Below are 19,507 nucleotides of genomic sequence, written 5' to 3'. Positions count from 1 at the left end.
TTTTGAAATACTTCTGAGACTAAATACTAACTAAATAGCTAAAGTTTACAGCATCACACCTGGCATATTTACCACCACCCTGAATCCCAACACTGGAGATTGTAACAAATATCCACTATTTTTTGTTTCTAAATGGCAGTTGTAGAAATTTTAGAAAAAGTAAATAACGTGACGCTGACGCCCTAAAGAGAAGGGAAGATGTAACTAGTCCTGTGTGATGAGAAATAATCTGGTATGATCTATGTGCAGTAAGTGACACTTAATTGGGACATTGGACATGCCTTTGTATGCCAGCATGTACATCCATGCACATGCAGTTTAGTTTAAGGATGAAGAGGTGACTAGAATCCCTGGCCTAATCTATCACTGCCTTTGGTTTGCTGTCAGCTCTTAGCTACTGTCATGGTATAATTCCCCACTCTGAACCTTAGCGTCCAAAAGATGGGGTACCAGCATGAATTCCTCTAAGCTCAATTACCAGCTCAGAACCTGTAGCGCTGCCACCAACCAGGAATTCCAGTGCCTGGTACACTCTGGTCCCCCCAAAACCTTGCCCGGGGACCCCCAAGACCCAGACCCTCTGGATCTTAACACAAGGAAAGTAAACCCTTTCCCTCACCGTTGCCTCTCCCAGGCTTCCCCTCCCTGGGTTACCCTGGAAGATCACTGTGATTCAAACTCCTTCTCTCTTCCCCTCCCAGATTCTCCCTGAGAGAGACAGTAATCCTAACACGGAGAGAAAATTAACCTTTCTCTCCCTCTTCCCTCCTTTCTTCCCACCAAGTCCATGATGAATCCAGACCCAGTCCCCTGGGGTCTCACCAGAATAAAAAAAAAATCACGTTCTTAAACAAGAAAAGCTTTTAATTAAAGAAAGAACCAAGGTAAAAATTATCTTTGTAAATTTAAGATGGAATATGTTACAGGGTCTTTCAGCTATAGAAACTGGGAATACCCTTGCAGCCTAAGTATACAAGTACAAATTAAAATCCTTTCAGCAAAATACAAACTTGAACTCCTCCCAACCAAATACACATTTGCACTTCTCCCAGCCAAATACATATTTGCACATAAAGAAAACAAACATAAGCCTAACTCGCTTTATCTACCTAGTACTCACTATTCTGAACTTATAAGAACCTGTATCGGAGATTGGAGAGAAACCTGGTTGCACGTCTGGTCTGTCTGAGAACCCAGAGAGAACAACAACCAAACACTAACAGCACACACAAAAACTTCCCTCCCTCAAGATTTGAAAGTATCCTGTCCCCTGATTGGTCCTCTGGTCAGGTGACAGCCAGGCTCACAGATCTTGTTAACCCTTTACAGGCAAAAGAGATATGAAGTACTTCTGTTCTATTAACTCTTACTTATCTGTTTATGACAGCTACTCACAAAACTCTTTACAACTAGTGGCCTATTGTTTGATTTGAATGTTAGGGGAGGAGGAGGGAGGAGAGCACAATGCCCAGGTCTTGCAAGACGAACTCTGTTGGTGACCACAAAACTAGAACATTCAGAAGCCTGCAACCAGCGAACACTTTTTTCCCACTTAAATTTCAAACTTAAATTTACAAACTAAGAGGACAACATGTGGTCCATGGCCTCCAGTTGAACCTGTGCCTGTCTCTCTGCTCTACTGGACTCCTTATAGAAAGGATGTACCATGGTAGTGATCCATGATCTGGGTTTGAATGACTATCTTGATTCAGACACCATTGTTGGTCTCCCTAGATAGCATAATTTCCTCTTTCAGGACCCCTTCTTTGTGAGCAATGTGCTTGCACTTTGCACTGTACCCTTCAGATACTAGTGTGATGATAATCACTTTAAGGTTACTATTTGGAAGGAGAATGGCACAGATATCCTTCCCGAGTCTTGGCACTGGAGGCAGAAGAAATGTGATCTTCATATTTGAGCAGCATCTTCAGATATCCTACTTGGACTAAGAAGCTTCCATCCTTCTCCTAGGTGACCAAGAGCACCAAATCATGGAGCTTCTCATCAAAGTGCACATGGATGTGTGGTCCTTCCACAGGGTGGTTGTTGGAGAAGCAGACCCATCACCCACTTTAGGCTTTGTACCCTTATTAGCTGTAGCCATCTATCTATCCCACGAGCTGTCATCCCACTGTTAAACTTTAAAGAAATTGGCAGAAGGCCATCCTCTACAACAATACCTTTTTAAAACGAGAGCTCAGGTGCAGTGTGAACTTTGCTTTGCTTTTCTGCCCTCCAGCTGCCTCTATCACACTGAAAAGCCGCCTCTCCAGCAGCAAACCAGGTATTGCCTCCACAGCACAGACAGATCCTACTCAGTCTCTAGTACCCTCGGCTCCACAATGCTGCTGAGATCTGTTCTTGCTTTGCTTGCCAACCCAAGGGCACCCTGCTCTCGGGTTCCTGGGGCAGTCCTCTCGCCCTTCCATCTACTTTCCTTCCCTTTAGCCAGCCTGTCTCTGTTAGCTTTGTCCCCTGACTTTTTTCCCCTTCCACATGTAATAAGATAGTTTAAACCAGGGGTAGGCAACCTATGGCACACGTGCCGAAGGTGGCACACAAGCTGATTTTCAGTGACACTCACACTGCCCAGGTCCTGGCTCCTGGCCACTGGTCCAGGGGGCTCTGCATTTTAATTTAATTTTAAATAAAGCTTCTTAATAATTTTAAAAACCTTATTTACTTTACATACAACAGTAGTTTAGTTATATATTATAGACTTATAGAGAGAGACCTTCTAAAAAATGTTAAAATGCATTACCGGCACGCGAAACCTTAAATTAGAGTGAATAAATGAAGATTCGGCACACCGCTTCTGAAAGATTGCCGACCCCTGATTTAAACTCTGATGTACTTTTTTACATCTCCTATAAAGTTTAGTTGGAAATGCACCTGCTTGCAACAAGTCTGATCTTGGCCAAAGGGGATAGAGATTTTTGCTTTGACTTTCAGCGATGAGGTCCCAGCTGTTCTCTTTTGGAAGTTGGTGATATTGAGAAAGCCAAACTAACTTATCAGAATGGGGGTTAGGACTGTCTGTATCTTCAGCTGTACCTTAATCTTTGGGGGGTTTTCCTTCAGTAGACCAGTTTATGCCCTTTACTTTTAAATATGTTGCGGCAAAAAAAAAATCTGTGTTCTACTTTTGTTTAGCATATTTGATTATAAAAATCTGTTTCAGTTGTGAGTTGCTGTGTAGTTTGTAGGTTGGTGTGAAGTGACTTTTCTCCATTCATAGGGAAGCTGCTGAGTTTCATCTGTCCATATATACTGAGCTGAAAATGTTGCTTGGTAATTTTTTTTATCCTACTGTGTTTCTACCCAACTGTGAATGACTCGCAGTAAAAGTCAGTATAAAGTAACTAACAATAAAAAGGACCTAAAGAATGTTGTAATAGATGAAACAACTTTTTTATGGTCGTAACTTAAAATCAGCTAAACAAATTTCCTTCAAGCTTAAGGCTAGATTTCTCCTTTCCATACAATAGATCTCTATCTCAACTCTCCTTGCAGGAATGAATCGCCTCACTGATGTCAATGGGAAATCTGTACCTGTGCAGAGAGCAGATAATTGGAATCAAAATCCACTTTGTAGATTTGAGAGGAGAATTGTGCATATTAAAGTATGCTTTGCTACTGAGTTGAGGAAAAGCAAGAGAAATGTTAACTTCCCTCTAAATTACCTTTTGGGAGTTAAGGCACAGATAATAGAGGATTGCTAGTGTGATCCTGTAATAAACCACTGAAATGTATTTTGGTGGTTTATTAAGAGATCTGTCCTCCCAAACCCAGGAAAAGACACTGGATAGTGTGATTCTTACATTGATGTTATTTTAAGAAAATGAATGGAAATTGAAAGACTGGATCAGAGCCATAAATATTCAATTAGACTCCTTAAAATCCTATTATTAACTCAGTTCATATTGGCTCTTGTGGACCATTTATACTCTTCCTTATTAAGACTTCTTAGGTAGGTAGCACAGACTAAAACGATTCCATTCATGTTTCAAGGAGCAAAATATATCCAGTGTAACAAACAAAACGAATTTCTGATATAGCACAAACAAAATATCTGTTTTGTTTTCATGGTGATGAATTAATTTCCTAAAAGTTCTGAAGTGCTGCTCTGCAAATGAAAGTGATTACATTTATTTCAGTAATAAATAAAGTATTGATATGTTTTCCAATTTTTCTGGTTTTTTGCTTACATCTCAAATACAGAGCACTCCATTGCAAAACCTAATTTGAAAAGTGCTGTTATGGTTGTTTCATTTGAAAATTTAAAATAAAAAGTTGGCACAAAAGCTTTCGATTTTCTTTTACATAAAATATATTCCACTCACTATTTCTAATTGCCAACAACAGTTACTTAGTAAAGCTTTTAAAAATCATAATATAAAAGAATAATTAGTCATGTGGAAAACCTCCATCTTTACAGTCTGATCAAGAGACTGGGTCAGACATGAAATGCTTCTGCTGAGACAAGACTTTCCCCTAGGAATCATCCTTAATTTTCACAGCTGTGAAGCAGTTTTCATGGGCCAATAGTCATGGCTGCACTTTTTGGCTGTCTGGAAGCGTTAGTGAGCAAAAACAGTTAAAAACCATGAAAGATTAAACACTTGCTGCAGTAAAATCAGTTGGTTTTTTTCATCCCTTTCCATTTTTTTTATACATTGGAAAAGCATGAATAAATAGTTTGTTTTCACATTCACTAGCCAATATCTACTTAAAAATTTGACAAAAGATAACTTTGTTATTGCCTTTTGTTTTCCTGCCACACTGATTTTTCAGATAAATAAAATGTGTGTGCTAACTTGAGATGACAAGGAAAAAAAGGATGAGGCAAGAAAAAAAAGAAACACCACAGCAATGCAATGACTCTTAAATTATCATATTTATTGGCTTGTCTGTACTTAACTCTGATTTGCACATTTAGTAGCTTGCTGCAAAATGATGCAGTGTTTCTGTTTTGCTATTGAGAAAAACACATGTTATGAAATGTTAATGTTTGTCAAATTCTGAGGAGAACTCAACTAAAAGGCCACTCAAATCATATTGTCTAAATGAAGCAAAATGCAGTGGCCTTATTCTCATTTGCATTATGGCCATGTTACACAGCTCTCAAACATCCTTCTGCCTTCTTGCAGAATATTGAAGAGTCTGGCGGCATCTTAAAGACTAACAGATATTTTTGGGCATAAGCTTTTGTGAATTAAAAAACAGGTTTTACTCACGAAAGCTTATGCCCAAATAAATGTTAGTTTTTAAGGTGCCACTGAACTCCTCACTGTTTTTGTGGATACAGACTAACACGACTACCCCTCTGATACTTTTCAGGATATTTTTTCAGCTAATTTCTTGCCATTGTAGTATTTTTAAGCATTTCCTTTTACTATATGAGGTTTGACATTGACAGAAATGTAATTTTTGTTGATTGTTTAGGTATTTTGATCTGATTTATTTGGTTAAAAACAAGCAGGGTTACATTATGATCATCACACTCACACTGAAGCAGGGTACAAGTGTTGAATGTCTAAGAAATTACTGAAAGCGTTACAAAATGAATCAGGACTCAGACATTCAATGTGATTTTGTATCCATAGGCAAGATCTTATATTTCCTGCATCAGGGATCTACAGACCTCTCAGATGTTACAGACTGCAAATTATGTGGCAGATGCAAGTCACCAATGAGCTAATACTTTTTAAAAATCAAAGACAGCTGTATTTGTACAAAAAATTGAATTGCTCAGTGAGATTCGCAGAATACAGTAGAATCCATTTGATCAGAATATAGTTAAACAAGATGTTTGAAAACTTGTATATGTGCCTGTGAACCACTGTACAGGATTCTATTTTTGATTAATTGGCATGGGGTTTTCCTAATTACTCGCAAAATTAACACACTTGTACTGTTTTTATGGTGATGTACTACAAGATATTGTCCATTTGAATTTTCCCCTCATCGGCAGTTCCTGCTGCTATTATGGCTGCCAAGCAGACTGACCCAAGTTTGTCTAAAAGGTTAATATGTTGGGCATGTGAGTCCCCAGCCACGTTGCTGTTATCTACTGCTAAGAGTTTTAACAATTCAGAGAACAAACTGGGAGACCCAGTCACCAAAAGGAAATCATTCTGTCTCAGTGGCTCACCAGTGTTAAAACATCAGTACCATTGGGGAGGACAGGGAGAAATGTCAGAAGAAAATATACCTTACCTGTGGCTTTAACAGGTGAACATGCCAAAGGTCAGGGCCGTCCTTAGGCATAGGCAGAATAGGCAGCCGCGTAGGGCCTCACTCTACCTGGGGGCACCACTCTGCAGGCAGCCCAGACAGTGTAGAAGCAGGGCTGCTGGGTCCTAGAGAGAGCCGAATGCAGCATAGTCTGAGGAATGGGATTGGCTGCTGGGGTCTCTGGGCAGGGGAGGGGGTAAGGGTTGGGGAAGGAGCTCACCTGTGAGTGTGACTCTTTCCCCCCAGCTGAGGTGAGGTGAGGCAGGCTCTGCGGCTCTGGAACCAGTATCCTTTGTTGTGCCCCATAACATCCATTCTTCTCCCCCTCGCCCCATGGAGCACCCCCTTCTTTCTCCCTCCTCCCCAGGAGCACCCCTCTCTCTCTCCTCCCTCCCCTCGGTCAGTGCTGGGTTGGGTGAGGTGCTGGGGGATAGGTGAGGGGAGGGCTGGCTGGCTGGCTGCCTGCTGAGGAATCAAAGTGAAAGTAACTCACTTCCTCGGCAGGCAGCCAGGATTGGAATGTCACACAGGGCTTGGCTGGGGTTAGCCAGATGTGTGAAAAATCAGGATAGGGGATTGGGGTAGGGTGAGCAGATATCCCTATTTTATAGAGACAGTCCCAATTTTGGGGTCTTTTTCTTATATAGGCTTCTTATATAGGCCCCCCCCCATCCCTGTCCTGATTTTTCACACTTTCTGTCTGGTCACTCTAGGTGGGGGTAATTGGTGCCTATATAAGACAAAGCCCCAAATATAGGGACTGGCCCTATAAAATCAGGACATCTGGATCTGGCCACCCTAGCTGGGGAGCGCCTCTCCCCCGGGCTGGCAGCTGCCAGCGATCCATCTCATCCAGGGGGAGCTGCACAGGGCAGGATGAGCTGCTGTGGCTCCATGGGTGACCTGTCCCTGAGATCAGATGCTGTGCTAACTTCACCCTGGTCCGTAAGGCTGGTGGTGGTGCCCATTGGCGTGTGATTGGACCTGAGGGTTTGCTGCTGCTGTTGCCACTCTGCACCCCAAGAGGTGAATTTTGGGGTCCTGTAATTTTCCACCTATCTCTTCCTCTACTGCAGCTGTTGGACCAGCAGGCTGGGGGGTGAGCCAAGCATGAAAGCAGTACTGTGTTGCCATTTAGATTGTCATTTAACAACTTTGTTTGCCAAAAATTCTTGCTAACAATCCTGAATCCAATTTCAATATTTTTTTTTTAAAAAATCAATATCTTAGCCAAAAACAGAAAATTAAGTTGTTGACAATTATTAGTGACAGGTTTGGTTTGAGGCAGGGAGTGGGCCAGTTTTCATCAAAGAAACAAAAAATGTTGACTGACTTTCCTATAGCCTGTTACTCCTGATAAGAGCCCTCCAACAACTGTAGTATGCTCATCTCCTTACTAGTGTATAAAGCAGGGGTCGGCAACCTACGGCACACGTGTCAAAGGTGGCAGGTGAGCTGATTTTTGATGGTATGCAGCAGCAGGCTGAGCGGCTCAGCCCATCACTGCTCTGGGGTTCCGGCTGCTGCCCTATTGTCAGCTGGGATACCAGCCATCGGCCCCACTCAGCACCTGCTGCTGGCCTGGGGACCCCCAAGGACCCCCAGGCTGGCAGTGGGCTGAGCAGGCCAGCTGAACCACTCAACCTGCTGTCAGCCTGAGGTTCCATTCACTCAGCCGGCAGCGGGCTGAGTGGGCTGGTGGTGGGCTGAGCAGGGCCGGGTGGGGGGGTTGAGTGGCTCAGTCTGCTGCCAGTCTGGGGTGCCAGCAGCACTCAGCCTACTGCTACTCCGGGGTTCTGGCTGCCGGCCCCTTGCCAGTCAGGAGCTCAGCTGCCAGCCCCACTCTGCCTCCTGCCAGCCTGGGTGAGCAGAATCCCAGGCTGGTAGCGGGCTGAGGGGGGGTTGGCAGCCGGGATCCTGGCTGGTAGGAGTTGGTGGTCAGAACCCCAGACCAGCAGCGGGCTGAGCAGGGCCTGGGATCCTTGTCTAGGGTTCCAGCCACCAGCCCGCTGCCGGTTTGGGGTTTCATTTACTCAGCTGGCAGTGGCCTGAGCAGGACCTCAGTGGCCAAGACCTCAGATAATAACAATAGTTTATTTATATAACATAGACATAGAGAGAAACCTTCTACAAACATTAAAATGTATTACTGGCACGAGAAACCTTAAATTACAGTGAACTTGGCACACCACTTCTGAAAGGTTGCCGACCCCTGGTATAGAGTGACCATATGTTGTACCAAGATTCTCCTGCTTTTTTTTTTTCCCTGTGAGTCAGTATAACTTTTGCCAGCCCAGAAGTTGGGCATCCAATGTTTTACGTTTTCACAATGTTTTCTCCAACTTTCATAAAGTAAATACATAGTTAATATGAGTTAAAAAGGCCAGGGACACTTCTTTGTGAAGAATCTGTATGGCAGATCATGCCCATAGACAATCCAGAAAAGAAATTTGAGGTTGAATTTTTTAATGTTGTGATGGATAAAGCAGTATCTGCTGTTGATGAAAGATTTAATACCTTGCAAGTACACCATGAACAGTTTGGATTTTTGTATGACATAACTAAATTCAACGAAATAGGAAAACAAGAGCAACTAATGACAAAGTGCAAGAACCTAGAGAGCCTCCTGAAGCACGGTGATAGTTTTGATTTAAATGGACTTGAGTTGTACGAAGAATTGAGTACACTGTCATCAATGTTGCCACATGCAAAATCGGTGATGGACATTGTACAGTTTATTCATATCCGCAAACTTGTTGACATATATCCTAATGTGTACATTGCCACTTGTATTCTACTGACAATTCCTGTAACAGTAGCATCAGGAGAACGGAGTTTCTCAAAACTAAAGCTCATTAAAAACTATCTCCGCTCTACAATGAGTCAGGAACGCTTAACTGGTCTTGCTATTCTTGCAGTCGAACAAGACACTACTTTGTCTTTGTCATACGATGACATTATTACTGATTTTGCAGCCAAAAAAGCCAGAAAGATTGCTTTTAATTAAAAACAAATCTTTGTTTCAATACCTCTTCATATAAATTTCCAATAAAATTTTGATAAAAAAAATATTATTTGCATCATTCTGTCATATCAGAATTTTTTCTATAGTGCTGCTTCTTTAGTGCTAGTCCATCAGCATTACAGTGTGCTTAATTAAGTTAAACTGGTTTTAATGACGTGAATGTGGCAAGTTTTCCAATACTGTAAGCTTATGTTTGTGTTGCTAAGAGCAGATCAGGCACAGGGGCACCAGTTTAATAATCTCGCCTAGGGCACCATAAATCCTAAGGCAGGCCCTGCTAAAGGTGCAGGTTTTCAAGACCCAAGTAGAAATGAGGAAGTAACAACAACAAAAACTACAGTAAAGTCTTAGGAGCTGCCTATAAATGTGCAGAAAAACAATGTCTTACTAATGTGACCATGCCATTGGAAAAAAGACAATATGTGACTTCTAAAGGGAGTTATCAGGAGAAAGAAAATCAAGGTCAAAGTATCTTGATACATTATCATCTTTGCAGTATACACTGATTATAGTGCAGATACCATTTTTCAGTGTCAACAAACTGAATGTTTCCACTGCCCATCCTGATTCAATTCTTGTCATGAGGTAGATGATGATGCTCACCATCTGGAATTAAGACAAGGAGAGGATTTCAGTCTTTTTTTATTGTCATGCTATCTTTCTGGAAATGAAAGAGTGATTTCTGGTGATAAATTGAGACAAACTACTGCACTGCTTGTTCCAGGACAGTTATATTTTACTCTGTGTATACCATTTGCTAACGCATCAATGGTCAAACTTTTCTAGTGCCAGATGTTTTAGGAGGGGATTCTGCAGTAGAAAATGTGGAAGACTGGGAATCAAAGGTGCTTTTAGTTGACAATTGTAGTGTCATCTCAAAGAAAAGACTCAAACATCCACTTATTTGTCTTTTCTCTACTTAACTCTACAAGTTTCCTTCAGTGATCTGAAATGAATAGGAAGTCTGTAGAGCACAAATCTAATGTCAAAATAATCCAGACACTTTATGAAGACTATCTGAGATGGGACGCAGAGAAAATGGATCCTTCTAAAACCTGAGACACGCTTCTTCTTAAGGCTGATATGCCTCGGGGTGATTTAGATCTGGATAGGGCTTTGAAATTACAGCCCTCACACTTCAGGATATTCCTTCCCATTATGGATGTAGAGGAACTACATTTGAGATAAATAAAGAGATGCAGCAGCATTATGCTAATTGAAGGCTGATCGAGACCCTGACATTGGACCATCACAACTGCAACAACTGATTTCAAAAATAGGCGTTCTAACTAGTCTCCAAATGGCAACAAGACACCTGTGAGTGTATGGTGTTCTTAGTCAGTGAGAACAGCTACAGAAAGCAGAGATGGTAATCACCTAGGTAGCTAGTGAGGAATGGAAACAAAACAGTCTAAGGGCATTTTTAGGCATGAGCTGAATGGCATCTGATTTATGGTACTTCATTTCTGAGGAGACACCATAGAAAACTGTGTGGTCATCCAGTCACTAGGCTATTACTAAACCAACATCCTCTGACTGCAGAGTATTTAATAAATCTGATCTTTGTGTCTGTGGTATCTGTAAAGCCATTGGATCCTCCGCATGATTTTACTTATTTCTAATTATACCCAATGGGTTCCTGTCAGACCATCCTCCTCCTAATTCAGTATATATGCATTGATAAGGTCCAAACTTACCCCATTGCTGGGTAACTTAAATAACAAATTTTAAACTTGAGCCTTTGCTGCTGCTTGAACTTGCTTTTTCTCTGGTTGCTGTGCTAAAGACTCCTCTAACCCTGCCCTTAGCTCCTTCTGCTGCAGAGACACACTCCAACATTTTATATTTCTGGATTTATATCTAATATATTATTTTCCACTGACTCCTCCAGCAGCCAGAGCTGTGTGTTCCTGCTCACAATCTGAGTGCTTTATAACAGGTTTGAGTCCAGAGAGAGCTATGCACCTGTATATAGGATCCTAGAAACTGACTCCCCATTCCATAGTAACATCTGAGTGCCTTATATATCCACTAGTCTCCCTGAAGCAACCATCTTTACAGCTGAGGATGATGGTTCTTCAGTTTTACGCACACATTCGTGAGACATTAAGGTCAGCATTGTTTGTGCAAGAAGATCATAACCCCCTTCATAGGAAAAGATCATAGATCTGTGAGGCTAATTTTTACTGAATGACCAGAAGAATAATGATACTAAGGACAGCTATGAGTCCATGGCTTGCATTGCCAGCCTAGACTAGTGTGGCTGTTGACATTATTTTAAATAGAGCTGGTCCTGAATATGTGCCTGTTTTCTTCCAGAGTTGTTTCTGTGATGAGTCAGAATTAGAGTTAGAGTTCCTGAAATAATATGGAAAAAATCTACTCATTGTCTTTTATTCATGATCAATAGTGCTAAAGCCTAGTTCAGTAGGCTTCTAATAAAGGGAATGGTTGCTTAACTGGCTTATCAGGCTGCCATGGAGGTGTGCCAGTGAAGCACATTTTACTACATAAATATTAACATGGAGTGTTTTAGTACAGAGATACTGTGGCAATAGCATAGTATAAAATGCTTAGAGAGGTTGTTATACAAAGAGCTCTAGAATGTAGGTAATTATCTCTTTAAAAAAAACCAAACCCAACTATTGTAGTAAATATTAAAGACAGTTATATAATATTTCCCTTAAAATGGTTAACATTACTGACCTCAAGATTTACATATCATAATCAATGACTCAAAGTTTAATAAAGTTATTCCAGAATAGTTTATTTTTCATTCCCCTACTACATCTTCTTTTGAAATGTAATATATTCGTAGTCTGATCATTGGAAAACCTACTTGTTTAAGTTTTTATATGCATGTTAGCATATGATTATGACTGATTGAGTTTTCCAGACAACATTTCTAGAATATAGATTGTACATAATCAAACCAGAACAAAGAAAATCAATAGTACTTTAAAAATGCTTCAGATAGAAACAAATTATAAGACATTACTTGCTGCTTTTGAAGTCATCAGCCATATTTCATGTTAAAGGCCATTATTTGCACATTATCCAATTCTGCAAATGTATGTGAAATAACCTTCACAGAAATTGATATGAATACAACAATTACTATAGCAGATTTTAGAGTGATATTTGACTTCTAGCTTGAATACAGAAGATAATAATTGATACAGTGTCTGTAGCAATTATCCTTCATGGAACTTAGAAAGAATTCAGTGTTACTATTGAGCTGTTGTAAATTTTCAATTGGTTATTGATGTTTGTGACTTTGTGTCTCCCTGCAGGGATGAGTTGGTGGGTAGTGAGGTTTTGTAGCAAAATGTTCCTAATATAACTCTAAACTTGCTCATTTAGTGCCTGATGCACAGCCCACTGAAGCCAGTGTTAAGACTCCCACTGGCTTCTGTGGGCTGTGAATTGGGCTCTTATGTAATAAGAGCCTCATTCTGTGAGTTGAGAGCACCAATTCCTATGGAAGGCAATGAGTGTAGGAAATACAATTCCCATGGGGGTAGATGTGAAAAAGTGAGGATAACAAGTGGGAAGTTATTTTTAAGAGTTGATAAGTGAAAAGTAAGCAGTAAAAAGAGTAGTGTATTAGGTCCAGAATGGCTGACTTCTGAGCACAGTGGAATAGACTTTGAGTTTTTATTTGACCGTGCTGGAAAGATTTGGTGGGGGGGGATTAGAATGTTACAGGCAACTCAATTCTATGAGATTAAATTAGAATGGAAAACTTTGTGTTTACAAAGTGGACCTCTTAGCAGTGTATAACATCTTTTAATTTTGAGCCGTTACTCTCTGTGCCTCAGTTCTCTCACTGTGCAGTTTTGTCACAGGTGCATTGTAAGGACAAATTAAAGTTTTGTGTGGTGTTCTAATACTATGATGAAATAGACCATATTAATATCTAGGAAGCTATTGAGAAACCATAGTAAGGAGAATGGTAATGAAACTTATACATACTTATGTTTTTTTAATGTTGGAAGTTTGACTGAATGTGTGTTTTTAATATATGCCATAGACCAGGGTGATGACATGTTTTTACTTAAATTATTTTTATACTTCCAAGTAAGAAAACAAAGTGTCATTTGCTCAACTTTGAGTTTCTTAGCAAAGGCTAATACTTTAAAATGCAAGCAATATTTTGATTAATAGATTCCAAGGCAGAAGGGACAACTGTGATCATCTACTCTGACCTCCAGTATAACACAGGCCATAGAACTTTCCCAAAATAATTTTTAGAGCAGGTCTTTTACAAAACAGTCAATCTTGATTTAAAAATTGCCAGTGATGGGGGATCTATCATGTCTCTTGCTAAATTGCTTTTAGTTTATTTTAAAAAAATCCTGGAGGGTAATGAAATGTGTATTGGTTATAAAACAGAGTAGGATTGCTCTAAGCTTTGGGATAATAAGTAACATTTAATTAGCTCTTAACGAGTATTATGTAATACAGATACTCTAACATTTTTTTCATAGAGGGAATGATACTTAAGGAAAATGAATTTGCAGACATCTAATTTTTATATTTAAAGGTTTTATTTTTTAAAAAAAAGTCTCTGAATTTTCAGTGAACAGTCTTTTACTGCAAAAAGTACATGGTGTAAAATAGATTTACAATACTCAGTAAAATATTCCTGAAACTAAATTATACAACTAATATACAGTATGAAGAAAAGAGCAGGAACAAAGGAAAAGAGAGGTGCTGGATACAAGAAGGAAAGGTGTAGGAGTATGAGTAGAAGTACATTGATTAACATAAAAGTCCCCACATGCAATCAAATTATTTTTTCTTAGCTTGTAATTTAGGCATTACTATTTCATACAAAACTGTTTCAGTTAATTTTGTGATCCATTTTTATGCTAGCCTGTGAACATGATTTTTTTAATGTCAGCTTTTTGCAATCATAAAAACTTATATTATCTATATTAGATATCTTTTAGATAAGCTTAGTAGCAATAGACTGTGAGAAAGCATACAAGTCCGTTATGTGCCAGGAAATGCTTTCTTAGCCTTGATGATCACTGTTTCATCACTAGAGAGAATGCACCCTGACCTGGACAGTGGCACAGAGACAGGTTCAGGCTACTAGACGTGCCCTAAGAAATGAAGGGTGTTATCCACAAAGCAACTTGGGTGCCCTATCCTGGAGTTTAGATGCCTAACTTCCCCTCTTCAGCACCAGTACAATGCACAAAACTCCTATGTGGCAGCAACCTGGTCTCCTAGGTGCCTAAACTCACTTGGCACCTAACTTTCCATTGTAAAAGTACCTTAGGCACCTATGTGTTAGGCCTTGGGGTATGTGCATTGCTGTCCCACTCTAGGTGTGAATGCCTATCTCCTGCCTGAGCCCCAGAGCAATTCACAAACTGGAGAAAGACAGGCATTCACCTGCTTAAGTCACATGCAGTGCCCAGTCTGGGAGGCAGCCTCTGAGCACTACTCCCAAATTGGGTCCCGTTCAAAATTTATCTGGAGGTGAAGGTTGGGATGATGCTTGCCTTGTAGCTTTCAGCCCAGTGGTGTGCCAACCTCTGGACTACAGAATCATTCTCACACATGCCTTCTGTCTCTCTCTGGCCAGATAAACTATTTAAGTATTTATACACAGTGGAACAGTCATGAGGCAAGAGATGCATAGCAGCACCTAAGCCCTTTGTGGATTCCATCTGAACTGCTGCTCCCTAGCAAAATTGGAAACTGACAATTAAATTCCCTGGTCCATGAGAGTGAGTGGATGGAATAAAAAGAGAGCAGCTGGATTACTTCCTGAATCTGATACAATTAAGGAAAGATAAACCTCATTATCTAATCAGGAGTTTATAAAAAGGACTGGTGCCTTCTCAGATTAGGAGATAAAATACATCCAGAGTAAAATGGGGCGTGGATATAAACATGCTTAGTTTTTAAAAACAGTGTACATAGACTCAAAAGACTGGAAGGGACCTTGAGAAGTCATCTAGTCGAGTCCCCTGCACTCATGGTGTTGCATGTATCTAGTCACATAATTATAAATATATGTCGCTTGTTCACCTTCTGTTTATATTAATCATTCCCTGGCAACAAAGGTTGAGGTTATCAGAGTTGTATGGGCCACTGTCACTCTGTTTCAGCTGAACAACAGCAATACAGATGTAACGCATTCAGTGCAGGTCTACACTACCGCTTAAGTTGATCTAACTTACGTCCCTCAGGGGTGAGAAAAAGCCCGCCCCCTGCCCCCCGAAGTGACACAAGTTTTGAGCTGTCCTCACTGGCACTATGTCACACTTCTCGCCGAGGTGGAGTAGTTATGCTGACAGGAGACCTCTCTCCCATTGGCATAGCGCTTCTGGTGAAAATGCACTACAGTGGCACAGCTGTTTCGGTGCAGCAGCGTTGATGTTATGCTGTAGTATAGATGCCCTCGGACAGGATGTTCTCTCCCTGTGGCAGATTCTCGTTATTTGGGAAAGTTTACAGGATGATCCAGGGCTTTACATATGGGCTCTTATTCCCCAATTTATGGGATCAGGGTCATGGACACAAACCGGAAATGACAGGTATTTGATGACTTTTACTCTGGCCATTTTGATCTAGCATAGACTGATAATATATATATTTATTTTGCAATGGGACATCACCCACACGTGTCTAGAAGTTTCTAGTTAAGTCAGATTCTCATTATCTTAGTCCTGAATTTCTTATGCCAAGCCTACTGCGTATTTGCAAATGTTCCTGAATGGCTTTTTAAAATGGAAATAGAGAAGATGTGTTGGTCTGCCTTTTAAGTGCATATTTGCAATATTTTGAAAGCTTATTAGAGTATTAGAGTTAGTTAATTACATCCTGTATCGATCCTATTTACCCAAATGGTATCTATATAGAATACATGAGCCCAAAACTTGTGTTTTCTCTTTCCTATACTATTCTTAATTAACCAACTAGAGTAGGTCCAAAAATAGGAATATTTTCCCATGAATGTTTTGTGAAAAATATGTTCCTGCTTTTCACTGAAAAATTGAGTTTCCCAATCTCTCTATTAATAGTTATCTAATAATTAATAAGTGTATTGCTTATTTTAATTATTCATATAGCCCTGTCAAGAGATCCCAGTCAGCATTGGAGCCTCCTCATGCTAGGTGCTAGACAAACACAGCGTGAAAGCAGAGTCCTTGTGCTGAGGGCATTACGGTGTTATGAAGACAGTTGGAAGTTCCTCCTAGGAATCTTAGTAGAAGTGGATCTGAAGGGAGGGATTTGAAAGAAGATAATGGCTTTACCAGGTAGTTTGGGGTGAGTGCCTAGCACAATGGGATCCTGCCCATGATCTCCTAGGTGCTACGGTAATGCTAATAGATAATGTTCCATACGTAAAGGGTCGCTTAGAAGAAAGCACAGCCGTGCTTGTGAGAAAAGCAAACCCGAGTTGACTGAGGTAGGGATTTCAGAGAGGCCAGAGAAAAAGAGGTTGCAGTAGTCAAGACAGTAGATAAAGAACCTAATTTGTGTGTAGTGTATTTTTTTTATGAGCAAATATGTTTAAAGGAAAAAAAAAACAGCATTACCATAAGCAGTAAATAAAGTAGCCACTATTGGTGAAGATGTGCAAAGCAATAACACTTTGAAACCTGCAAAACTGCATTTGGACTTGTATCTACCTATATTGTAGATTGCTATTGATCTGTTTTATCTATCCAGCTTGTGATATTAAAGATTGCATCATAGTGCATGCACACTAGGGAGGAAAGGTAAAGTATGTAGGTTTGGTTGCCACCATCTTGGCTGATATATTGAGTATTTAACCAAGGACTTCTAGAGCTAAATGCATGAGTCTCTATAGAGTGAGCCTGAAACAGACCCATATCCTCTGTAGATCAGGAACAGAGGGGGATGCATAACACACACTGACTCAGTGGGTTACACAGGCAACCTTGGCTTTGTTGTTTCCTGATTTTTGAGAGTTTAACTTTGCAACCTTAATGTCTCAGTGTAGCTCTGTTTGTGTGGAATACTGTACAATATATAAATCTTTCTTAAGATAAAATAGATCTGTGTATACACACCTGTTTTAGAAATATGTAGTAATCACTCTGTTTCCTGTGTTTGTGCTTTCCAAGTAGATCCGTTCGGATTCAATGAGACATTAAGACTGAAAAAAGGAAGCAATTTTATAGCAACTTTTGGCTGGTGGCAACCACATCATTAATGTAAACTTGTATTCTTTCTTCAATTAGAATGTTCCACCGGATCTCTCCATTTGTACGTTTGTGCTGGAACAATCCTTGTCAGTGCGAGCTCTTCAGGAAATGCTGGCTAACACTGAAGAGAAAGCAGAAGGGGTAAGTAATCCAATCTAGACTTTTTTGATCAACTGGGGATATATACCATTTCTTCCACAGTACTAACATGATGACTTCCTTTTTGTGTAGCTTTAGTCTTATTCTCCAGTACAGAAAGGGCCTCATCCCGAGGAATGCTGAGCACTTGCAACTTCCATTGAAGTCAATCAGTTGTGGAAGTCCAGCAACTCTTAAGAAGAAGCCCTAAATTAGTGAGCTGACTGTAGGACTTGAGGAATTATGATTAAAGATGGCTGAGGGCACATGCATTCTTACTATCACTGTAACAAAATAATCACAGATTAGAAACAGAATTAAATCATGCCTTAAGAAGAGTTAAGGCTTCCATCCAAATGCAGGGCTGTGTTACTGTAGAGCATCCTAGTGGCATATAAACACCACTGTATCAAATCAAAATACTCGGAAATATTAAAATACAGAATCAGGCATGTTTAGTTCTTTTTAAAAGATGACACTATTCTATGTGGCTTGAGCAAAAATGTCCACTAGTTCAGATTTAAAATTGAAGATGTGATATTAATCAGAGGTACTAGATGAATATGGAAATTAAGCATCCTTGCATTCATGAGTGATGAGGGAAATACAGTAACAACTCTGAGTAGCAAACAACTATCTACAAATAAATCACAGTAGTATGATTAATTTTGTGTATATGGTGTAGTTCATTTAGCTTACAGTCACGTAGCTTAGGATTTCACACATCCTTTGCATGGACCATATCCTGAAAACTGCTTCTAATTGAGGAAGAATGACAAGGGAAGAGTGGCTGTAGTACTGGAGTAACATACAGAGACAAAACAGAGGAAGGGATTAATAGCAAATCTGTCACTCAAGAAAGCTAGCAGGAAAGAAACAGACCTTCTGGAAGCTCTGAGAATGTCCGGGAGAAAGCAAGCTCCAAAGTAATATGCTGTAGTCAGTCCCAGAAAATGTCAGGCACTGAGCCTAAAAAATGATAGTTGGGATATGAAATCCAGGAACATTCCCATGCATGTTTCAGAGCATATGGTGTCACTGAGCATTTGTTCCAAGGACTAACTGCAACAGCAGCACGCTGAGTAGAATGTTTGAGATCTGCATGTAATATTGGAATAAGCAAATACATACTTAAAGACAGGGATCACTCTTTCTGGAATTTGCAAATACTGCCACTAATAGCAAGCAAATCCATGGAGAAAATATGCACCAGAAGTGCAAGCACGTACTGCAGTTATGCACCAAAAAAGCAGGAGCTGTCAACAGCATCCTCCCTCTCTCCCCAAAAAACAAAAAACTGTGCAATTGCAAAGGCTGTGCAGAGATGTTACAATGGAACTGTAGTGAATGCAATATACCCACAACAATATTTGAAGAACTCCGTTGTTGTGTTCCTGTGACTTATCATTCTGCCCCAAGTAAGGATAGGTCTGGGCCAACAATAGCAGGAGTACCATTGAGGCGAATCCAAGAGGGATCCAGAGCTGTAGCACATGGTGGAAGGGAGCATGTACATGGTGTACTACGCTGAGGAAAAAATAAGATTCGCTTCTCTATTCTGGTTTCAGAAGGGCCACAACAGAACACTAGAAGGGATTGTTTTTAATTCCAGTATTAAGTTTTTTTCTTTTAATCTTAATCTTAGTATTTTTACAATGTTTTGTTCTATTGGCAAACTTTCTGTCTAGCCATAATTTTTTTAGTTATAAGTGGCAATCACAGGGCAAGCTGGCCTTTTGAAGGAGCACTTGTGTTTAATTTATCTCTCAGTCCAGAGGTACATTATGAGAACATATGATTAGGAATCAGGCCTGACAAGCAATAGAAGGCAAGCCTATGATCAGTCAGTGAGAGTTTGAGTCTTCTAGGAAGAGTGAAGGTTACTGGCAACTCTCCAGAGTGCCTGGGCAGA

The 19,507-nt window shown here is 40.2% G+C and overlaps 1 protein-coding gene and 1 long non-coding RNA gene across 2 annotated transcripts in view; one reads left to right on the top strand and one right to left on the bottom strand.

Annotated features, from left to right (window-relative positions):
- RYR2 (ryanodine receptor 2) overlaps positions 1-19,507 on the top strand; it is a 727,531-nt gene that overhangs the window by 201,343 nt on the left and 506,681 nt on the right. The window contains exon 3 of the mRNA XM_050950348.1: positions 17,494-17,598. Coding sequence (XP_050806305.1) covers positions 17,494-17,598 — 105 coding nt within the window. The remainder of the gene's footprint in view (positions 1-17,493; positions 17,599-19,507) is intronic.
- Positions 1-19,507, bottom strand: part of LOC127049568 (uncharacterized) — an 838,950-nt gene that overhangs the window by 323,804 nt on the left and 495,639 nt on the right. The gene's annotated exons all lie outside the window — the stretch shown is intronic.

The sequence above is a fragment of the Gopherus flavomarginatus genome, chromosome 4 (genome assembly GCF_025201925.1).
Source record: "Gopherus flavomarginatus isolate rGopFla2 chromosome 4, rGopFla2.mat.asm, whole genome shotgun sequence".
Classification (NCBI taxonomy): Eukaryota; Metazoa; Chordata; order Testudines; family Testudinidae; genus Gopherus; species Gopherus flavomarginatus.
This window is presented reverse-complemented; position numbering and strand designations above follow the sequence as displayed.